The sequence below is a fragment of the Melanostigma gelatinosum genome, assembly GCF_949748355.1.
Source record: "Melanostigma gelatinosum genome assembly, chromosome: 6".
In the NCBI taxonomy this organism is placed as follows: Eukaryota; Metazoa; Chordata; class Actinopteri; order Perciformes; family Zoarcidae; genus Melanostigma; species Melanostigma gelatinosum.
The window spans coordinates 18609106-18619357 of NC_136639.1; the positions used below are offsets into that span (position 1 = coordinate 18609106).

At 41.7% G+C, this 10252-nt stretch overlaps 2 protein-coding genes across 2 annotated transcripts in view; one reads left to right on the forward strand and one right to left on the reverse strand.

Annotated features, from left to right (window-relative positions):
- stpg2 (sperm-tail PG-rich repeat containing 2) overlaps positions 1-2724 on the reverse strand; it is a gene marked incomplete at both ends in the record, with an annotated part of 52999 nt that extends 50275 nt beyond the window's left edge. The window contains 3 exon segments of the mRNA XM_079270786.1: positions 293-457; positions 1721-1833; positions 2676-2724. Coding sequence (XP_079126912.1) covers positions 293-457; positions 1721-1833; positions 2676-2724 — 327 coding nt within the window.
- A 1147-nt stretch (positions 2725-3871) lies between these two features.
- bri3bp (bri3 binding protein) lies at positions 3872-5996 on the forward strand (the record flags this gene model as incomplete). Its single annotated transcript, XM_079269947.1, has 3 exons — positions 3872-4154; positions 5376-5478; positions 5575-5996. The coding sequence occupies exons 1-3, from the start codon at positions 3978-3980 to the stop codon at positions 5994-5996; spliced, it is 702 nt and encodes a 233-aa protein (XP_079126073.1). The 5' UTR covers positions 3872-3977.
- Between the last annotated feature and the right edge of the window lie 4256 nt (positions 5997-10252).

A 10252-nucleotide genomic window follows, 5' to 3' on the forward strand; every position in this document is an offset into this window, starting at 1 on the left:
TAGCTATGGAAATGGATTTTGAGCCAAGTGAATGGGGTTCAGCGGTGCATTAGATCTGCCTAGCACTAATGGACCTCGCCTCGCGGGCAAAGTAAGTACACTCAGACACACACTCGTACAGACTAATGAAAGCACACATGCGTGCAAATGAACACTTCACATTCTCTGATGGATGTTCATTCAAACTTCGATGTGTGCGTGTGTGTGTGTGTGCGTGTGTGTGTGTGTGTGTGTGTGTGTGCGTGTGTGTGTGTGTGTGTGTGTGTGTGTGTGTGTGTGTATCTGTCCTTACAGCAGTGGAGAGGCTGGCCCCAGGATTGTGTCCCTGGGGTGGGGGGGGGGGCTGCTTGAGGAGCACACCCAGGGCGTCCTCCGTGTAGCCGTAGGCCTGGCCCGGGGAAGGAATGGTTGGGATATCTGACTGACAAACAAGCCGGAGACCTTTAGCCTGCAGCCACTGCGCGGAGAGTAAAAGCAAGAAATAGACAGGGAGAGAGGGGAGAGAAGTCAGGGTTTGTGATGGAAAGGATGCCCTGGCTTTCAAAGTAGCTGAGCACTGCCTGAGGCCAATGAAGTGTGAGTCTGAAGGAGGGACAAAAAGAGAAGGAGCAAGGCAGAGGATAAGAATGAAAAAAGCGGAAGGGAAAGGGTGGAAGAGAGAAGGAAAGACAGAAGAAGAGGTGCAGGAGTAGGAACAATGTCTGCTGAGGGAACAGTCCTAGTCAAAATGCATCAAAGCTATTCAACTAACTTTCTGGAAGTCTGGAACTAGCTGGAAGTAAGGTGTGTGTGTGTGTGTGTGTGTGTGTGTGTGTGTGTGTGTGTGTGTGTGTGTGTGTGTGTGTGTGTGTGTGTGTGTGTGTGTGTGTGTGTGTGTGTGTGTGTGTGTGTGTGTGTGCCTGCGTATGCGCACGCACTATTCAGATAATTACAGCTAGAACAGAAGCAGGAGAATGTGAGCATATTCTCTATGGGGACTCTTTCATGATTGGTCAGGTCTGGTGGTGAAAGTAACACACTAGATGAGATAAAGGCACCGAGCTCAGTGTTAACTCAAAGCAAGGGTGTACTTAGCATGTTTCACTGGTGCAGCTGGAGGCTACTGCAGGCCACATTATCTAAAAATCATGCAAGGTATCTCGTGAGCTAAATGATCAAATTGTTTGCTTGCTTTGTAAGTGCTTTGTCTTATACTCTCCAAGCACCTGAGACATTTGATGCTTTTGTTGTGCCAAATGTGCCATGTATAAACATACCTCTTTATTGTGCGTTCAATACTAAGCTATTCAAATAATACACAGCTTCATATATTCATGTTTTTATTTTAAACATGTGCAAGGTACAGTGAGTAGGGGGGCCGTGCCACTGCCATTTATAAACACACCTTGTCAGCTGATACCAATGCCAATATCAACATTGTCTGTCAATTGCATGATAATCATGCCACAAGATATTGATGTGGAAACGAAAATGAGTGATGGCCTATTAGTGCCACTGCCCTGCATAAACATACCTGTTATCTTGCATACAAGACTGAACAATTAAAATAATGGACACATTTCATATTTGGGGGAAGAAAAAAAAAAAAAATCTTTTTTTAAATTGTCTAATAAACCAAAACTTTCGCGGACCCCCTGTTGAAGACCTCTGGTCAAAAGAAACTGTTTCCCTCAAAGTTTTTAAAATAGCAGCATCAAATTCCCGTTGATTGGTGTTGCACGGTCTGCAGATGGTGGATCTGCCAAAGATACGGGCTGAGGTGCTGGCAAGGTGCTGTCTGCAGGTGTTGGCAGTCGCAACGTTTGGAGGAGGCACTGTTATTCTTATCTTTTGCTTCGCACAGATACAGCACACAGTGCTGAGGAGAGTTTTACATTTCACAGCATCTTTCATTTTTGTATGTGTTCAAATAAAATGTGTTAACTGTGTGTGCCGGTGTGTGTGTAGTGCTAATGCCCCATTAGACACCTGGTTAGCTGGGGGGTAGAGGGAAAAGGTGACTTTTCACCAGCACACGGCTCAATATAAGGCTGGTAATACATGGGATAAAGCCTTTGATTGTTAAGAGTAGAGATATGCAAACCAACAGTACAACAGTAAAGCGCCTGCACACCTAGGCTCAATGCCTTTCTTTTTTCTCTTCGGGTATAAAATGACTTTTTAATCCGTGGTGGATTTTTGCCCAGGTCAAAGTCAGAGAGACGTTTTCCTCATATACTGCATACAGGTCAACATATTGTGATGAAATAAACTGGAGGGAGAAAATCTGTAGTAAGTTGACTTTACTATAAATAAATTATATTACAAGTATTGGTTTTGCTTGCATATTTGGGAAATACATCTAAAATAGATTTTCACCGACATCAAAATATTTAACAATTAGCGTAGCGTATTTTTATATTAATCTCATGTATATATTTGAATGGTTAGTGTTGTCAAGGTGCAACAATAGCACACAGAAAAACGTATTTATCATACACATTTTAGCAGCACAGGTTGCTTGTTTCTCGAGTAAAAAACAACTGTAACTGCATTTGGCCACTCTCGTCACCACTCCTGTTGTCATTATTTACAGCCTTGACCTACTTTCCCCTGCACTATTACCCTGTCTCACAATGCAGTTAAGATATGGATAATGAGAACTCAGGGGTAAACCATCCAAGGAACAAGTATACCTCTCTGGAGCATCTTCATTTTAAACTTCCTGCCGTGTCTGATGAGCATGGCGTTTTGTCTGCCTAATGGAATTCGATTTGACAGATGTTTTTAAACCCCATGAGGAGAACTTACTCAGACAACAGGGCACCGAATAACTTAGCAGGAGCAATAACAACCATACACACAGTGGAGACAAAGATAGCTTTTTATTAATGACAAGATATCTGTACCAGTAGTGGGCAACTTCTTACTGATGTGCTAAATTAGAGTAACATCTATACATCAGAACATGTCATAAAGATATTGATAATATTATAGTTCAAAACGTATGTGAAATATTATGTTTATCTATTTTGGTTAGCAGTTTAATTGCGTAGCTGTAGACACCGATAAAGGGAGAATGAATAATAAATAATAATAATAATAATACATTTTATTTATATAGCGCTTTTCAAAATACTCAGACACTTTCCATTAAAATCATCATATATAAAAGCAATACACTAAAAACATAAAATACACAATAATAGTCACACATTAAAAGCAGTTTTGAACAGGTGAGTTTTGATTTGTGATTTGAATAGGGAAAGGTCAGTGCAGTCTCGGATGTGTTTGGGGAGAGAGTTCCAGGGAGGGGGCAGCTATGGAGAAGGCTCTGTCACCCCTGAATGCTGAGTAACATGTTTTTGTCCAAACATTATAGAGTTGATATGACTTTTTGTATTTATTTGTTTTGTACTTGGTGTGCAAGAAACCAGAACACATCTTGGAGCTTTCATTAATTAAGGCTAAATGCTGGGTTGAGTAAAGAGAGTCAGGGAGACCAGTGAGACTACTTCACCACTGGGGGGCAGCAGCGAGCCTCAGATGAGACTATCCTGCATTAAGACAAACGATGCTTTTATAGAAAAACGGAAATTTGTAATCAGAGAGGTATGACACCTAGATACAAGTGTTTCAAAAGGCAAACAGATGGATAATACATGTCATGAATATAAATGTATTTATTTGGTACTCTAAATAACAAGTATGATACTTATATCATGTTAATAATGCCACTGCAGCAACGAGTAGCTCAAACTTTCGTTTTTTACTGATACAATAAAGCAGCAGCAGTTCAACCGACCGCTCATCTCACACGAAATGCTAATTTCGGATACGGAAGGAGCAGTCCGTGAAGGCACCACGGGTTATCACAGCGGAGCGTCTCATCCCCTTCAAGGTGTCTCTCTGGGCAGCTAACTCGCAGTCTCATCTCGCGTTTGGGTGAACCCTTTTTGATACATATTTCTGTTTAACATCTCGGGACTTTCGGCGCCATGAAGGGAATCAGGGTTTTCGTGATTTTCTTGGTGCTTTCCGCGTCTCTGCTGAACACAGCCGAAGCGGCCAGGAGCAAGACGAGCAACCAGAACAGCTTCCGACGGGCAGCTAACGGTATCTACCAGACTCTGAGTGGTGTCTTCGGAGAGGACAACATCAGAGGGCTGTACAAGGTGAGTGTGGGACATGCGGATGTGAAGGTAACACAGCTCGTTTGGTTTCAGCGGCTCGTAGAAGCTAGCAGACGAAGCGGTTGTGTGGTCTGACTGTGGGGCCTGGCCAACAATTTCACGGATGCCATTTTGAAAAAGTAGCCATTATCTCATATTTTATCCATCTGTAGAATATGTTAGTTAATATAGCGTCAACGTGCACAGCGAAAGAAGTTGTGTTTTTATTCAGCCACGCTTAAATTCCTTAATTTGTTGCGTATCCAATTTTTTCATTCATTGTTCCGAGTTCACCGGCAAGTGCATCAGATATATCAGCTCCCAGATGACAAGAAGCCCCGTCGGCCCAGGACATTTGCACTTCCTCTTCACATTAGTAGAAAGCTGCTCTTGCTGGGTAAACTCATTACCCTGTACGCTGGCATTGGTGATGCACTTCCTGTATTTTGAATCCTTGTCTTATTTCCTGTATGGGGGCCGCCAGAGCAGACCACAGTGACCTGTGTGAGGCTACGCACGTGACTAGTAACCGTCTAACTGCACAGAGCAGATGTTGGCTTTTATCGAAATTAATAAATAAACATTGACATATACCCGTGTGGATTTTGAAACGTATAATGAAAGCCTCGTGTCTCAGTTTGTCTGCTTTACTGATAACAACATGCAAACTGAGTGGCTGATTATGGAGGCGATCAGTTGCATACAATGCACCAAACTCCTCGTCTTGTGACTGGTCTACAAAGCCGAGGCTGACATAATCCTCACAGATGTAGTTTAGTTTATTCTGTAGTTTGTCTGCGTTTGAACTGATGCCTGCCAAGTGACATTGAAAAGACCAAATACAGGTGGAGCCTATATCTACGATGAGCTGTTAAAAAGGGCTATTTATGTTTTATTTATAGCCAACTAGGCCATAAACGGAGTCAGAGAGATACACATGTAATGCTGTACATGTACATTGTTCAAAATACTTTTAATCACAAGTTTGAAAGCTGTTATGTCGCTTCCCCAAATTTGTAATGTCAAGTTTTAATTCAGTCCACTTCATCTTGTAGGATTCAAAAGAAACTCCACACAACACAGGTAGCAGCTCGAGTAGATGATTGTTGTGCAACTCTACTGACTAAAGCTTCTACCACAGATCTTTTCATGCTTTGGTTTACTAAAAGTCTCATGAATTATACCGTCTTACCCGTCTCTCTGCATTTCTGTTTGGTTCTGTAGATTTTCTCCAAAACGACGGAGCGGTTTGTCCATGGAGTGGACTCGTTTCTCGACGCCATCTGGAAGATCTGGTCAGATTTGCTGGATGTGATGGGCATCGAGTGTAAGTTTTTAAATGTGTCCTGGCATTTCTAAAGAGAGAAAGAGAGAGAGTGACTTATTGTAAGACCTTGCCTCCTCTTCTTTCTCCCCTCTGTAGCCTCAAACCTCAGCCACTACTTCAGCACCACGTCTCTCACCAACTCTCCGGCACGCGCCCTGCTCCTGGTGGCCGCTGTGCTTGTGGCCTACTGGTTCCTCTCCATGTTCCTGGGGGGGTTCTTCTACCTGCTGCACGCCGTGTTCGGGCGCTTCTTCTGGCTGGCCCGCGTCACGCTCTTCGCCCTGTCCTGCCTCTACATCCTGCAGAAGTTCGAGGGCGACCCCGAGCGCGCGGTGCTGCCGCTCTGCTTCATCATGGCGGTGTACTTCATGACGGGGCCCGTCGGAGCGTACTGGCGTCGGGGCGGTGGGTCCGGTTCACTGGAAGAGAAAATCGACCACCTGGACACTCAGATCAGGCTGCTGAACATCCGGCTGAGCCGCGTCATAGACGGCCTGGAGCGCACCGGGGACCAGTAGGTAGCGGGGGGGGGGGGTTATTGTTTCCTGTGCACATCTGCAGCAACACAACTACTTGGTATTTACAACACTATTGTCAGATGGGGGACAAAACTAGTTTTGTAAAACAGTATTTTAACTGCTTGAGTTGATTTCAGTTACAGAATACCTAAAAAAAAAAAAACATTTAATTTCCTTTGTCATGTTTGTCTCGAGGCTTTGATTGAAAGGCTTTTGCTACATTTGTGAGGAAGTTATCAGAGAAGTCCGCGGTTTTCGAAATGCCGGCCTAGTTCTACACCAACTACTTTTTTGGGAAAAACTCCCAGTTTGAAGTTTTGGTGTTGGGATTAAGCATCGTCGATACTTTTGCTAAATGAATAGTCATATTTTATGTTTTGTTTTTTTCTATCCTTGTGAATACCATGGTTGTTACAGTTCTTACAAAGGTTTCTCCACAAACTAGTTCCCCTTTTTGAAACTATTGAAATAGGAAAGGGGCGGGGTGTGTGATGCAGGGGGGGGGGGGGGGCTGATACAAACATTGTATTTCAATTATGTAAAAGAAAAATCCTCAAGATGTTGTTCATAGTAAGATTTATTTATTCCATTTTTCCAGCCGAGATGTTAGTCGTGTGGATCTAGTTTGTTTCATTGGGTCACCGTCCCGCAGTGGCAATAGTTCATCAGGACCTCTTTTTCATTCTGTGTGTTTGAGCAAATGCATCCGGGTGACTTACTCGAATGTGTGTGCAAATGCATTATTTTGTGTGTGTGTGTGTGAAATGAAAAGCACTGATTAAGAGAAAATGCAGACGGGCAGCAATATCTCAGGGACTCAACCAACACGCGTATAGAATTGGAAAAGAGAAATAGACTACATTAAAATCATGTCTTGGTCTCTTTGAGTCACTTAACAAGTTTTTTCAGATATGGTTTGAGATCTGTCTCGGTAACTCGGTGCAGTTTGTGTTCTTGTATCATGTTGAAATTGCACAGGGGTCTCTAAAGGCCTTAAAGTGTGTCTTAATACATCATGGTGAGTGTAAACGCGATCAATAGCTCAACTCGATTACAGATTGAATTTGGTCGAGTGCCTTTTTGAATCTGTGGCAAAGATACAAGCTCGCACTGTTCAACCCCGTCGCACCCTGCTGTGGACATTTGAAGCTGGACATTATTTTAGTTTTATGTTAGTACGTGGTCAGTGATACTTCCCAGTAACTTAATGAGCTGTTTATGATTCATATAGTTTATCATGAAAGCTGTGCTCGGTGTGCATCACTGTAGCCTGTTACTTTGATGGGCTTTTTAATCTTCTTTTCTTATTATTTCGCACATTTATTTTTTCACATCACATGCTGCATAAAGGACCATATTTCCCTGCCATGCTTCTCTATGTTTAACGCATCTTTTTTTACTCTATTCATATTCCCCTTGGCACAGCTTTTTGTAATTTAAATGGTTAGAATCTGGACACTGTAAACAAATGTTTTTATACAAATGACCCTAATACTGTGCACATTTGGGAGGGGGAACGTTAGCTTTAGTATCGCATGAGAAAGATGGACTACAGAAGTCAGTAATGTTGCAGAGTGGTTGAAATCATCAGAGGCTACTTCTATAGTTCATGATATTACTGAGGCCAAAGAACCGACCAGTATTTATACACTTAGACACTCCCGTTAACAAAATCCTCAGCAGCTCAGCAGCAGTATGTGTCAGATGCATTCATGCCCCAGAAGGTGTTGCGTCCACAAAATACCAGACACAGACTTTGTGGCTTTGTAGCCGCACATTCAGATAACTACCATTACATATAGTGTTTGTACAATGGCTGGATTCAGATTGGTATTAGACTCATTGTGTTGCATTTCATCCTTCTCTTCCAATTAAGTCTTACTTAAACCAATCTAGTTCAATATTTGAATACAGCTCGACGTAATGTGTATCAATTGATTGAAATGGTATTTCCCCAAACAGCCAGTTCATCGCTGCAGTGACTCCACACCCCCCCCCCCCCCCACCCCCACCCCCCCACACACACACACACACACGCATAGCTAGAGTAATCTGAACCTTCCCGCATGACGTTTTTACTTAACGTACGTGTTGTTAACTGCCTTGGTAGAGAACCCTTCTGAAATGTGTCGTGTGACGAGTTAGTCAGAAGTTAATTATATTCGTGAATTGTTATATAATGTTATATTTTTCTGTGTTATGGTAGACATTGTCACTGATGACTTTAGACCGAATCCTCACACATGCTCTGTTTCACATTACAAGACCGGACTGGACTCAAATTCATCTCTGACATGTTTGGGGAATCTTAGAAGGGAAATGATTTAAAGCAGGCTTGAAAGAGGCGCATGAAGCCAGTGACCTGTGTATGTTTCACTAATGACGGAATATGTGCTTTATGAAGGTGTTGATTGAATAGTAGTCGTGTATGTTATTGACGGACGGTTTCTACCCAGTTTCCAATTGGATCACGGCATTAACGTTTGAGTTAGAATTCAAAAAAGATTCCGGAAACTGAAGGACGAGGAGTGAAACTGTGTCTTAAACTTGCACACACACACGTTCTCTCACGCAACGGTTTGTGAGACAAAAACCAGCTTAAGAACAGAAACTGTATACTTAAAGTTGCCACCAGCCTGGCATGTATGTACCACTTGTTGTCATCACCACTCGGATGATGAAAGATGCCAGTGGATCTTTTTCTCAGCACCGGATTGAATGCTACATTCAGATTGTTGAAGCTGCTTGCTGATTGGCTAATAGCTCCATAAATGTACTGTATCCTACTTGTTCCTATTATTCCATGTCGCCTGCTTTTTTTATAACATGCTGTGCCGATAATGTATCTGTTTTTGTTTAATTTAAGGCTATTATGTGAATCTTTTTTTAATTTCATCTAAATATTGAGACCTCTTTTTTTGTATCTGAATATTTCTGTACTTCAGTGATGTGGTAAGCTGCTGGTGTCTGTGTGTGAATGTGTCTTTATCAAAACCTGGTGATGGATAAATGGCTCTTTTTTTTTTTGTCAGTGAAAATGAGGTCCCGATTTGAATGAATTAAACACCACAGTATGACAAAGTCTTCTGCTTTCTGGTTCAATAATGATATTGAGTTGTAATATCCCTGCAAAGCAGTGGTGTATAAAGTACCCAAAAGGCATACTTGAGTAAAGATACCTTACTGGAAAATGACTCCAGTAAAATTCACCTATTAGAATACTACTTGAGTAAAAGTCTTAAAGTATCTGATATTAAATGTACTTAAGTATTGAAAGTAAAAGTACAAGTAAATGCTAATAAAAAAGCAAAGGGTCAGAATTTTGAGAATTATGAAGTTTATTCTTTTAAGTGCTGTGGCACCATGACCAAGGACATGGAGCTGTGTTGAACATAATTGGGTTGGCTGTGATCCATTCAGGAGCAACAATGTTCAACATAATATATTGTACATAAGTATACTTTTGCATCTACGATGAACTTATCATCATAATTCTCCGAAAAGCAATATGACACTATGACACCACTATGACACTATGAAGGAGTTATAAACAGTGCGTTTATAAGTATGCTCATTCCGACTAGAGGATGTAGAGGGCAAATGCATAATATTGTGTTCAGCAAAAAATATCCACTTGATGCATCAGGTCAGTGTTTAGAGAAAGGACACCTGCCTTGTAAACTCATATGGGCCTGATTTGTACAATAGGCAAAGGTTTTGCTCAAGCTGAATCTGCAATTGGGCGACTGCTCCCATCATAACTCCATCTGATCATCCACAACATGACTCAAATATCAAAACATGATCAACACTAAAGCAGCAGCGAAAGTAACAACCCAGTCATTACTTGAAACTGACAAATGTCCTGTTCATCTTCAAAAGACAATTCTATTAGAATGTAAAGAAGCTACATTGTATTAGAATGTAACTTCTTTACATTATATTAGAATGTAAAGAAGCTACAGTGTATTAGAATGTAACTTCTTTACATACTATTAGAATGTAAAGAAGTTACATTGTATAGAATGATTCCATTGAAGTTATTCCTTTTTAAAATGTTTTAGACGAGTCACTAATCACTTTAAAATCACGTGGTTTGGGTTCAAATATCTACGGAAGTGGCGTTGCTTAAGTACGGAAGTCACGTCACAAATAAATCAACATTGGCTTGTCGTTTCACACACGGCACAAACTGCGGCCTCCTGGAGGAAACACAGTGTTTGTTTGACCCATCCACCTCTCCTCATCCCACCCGT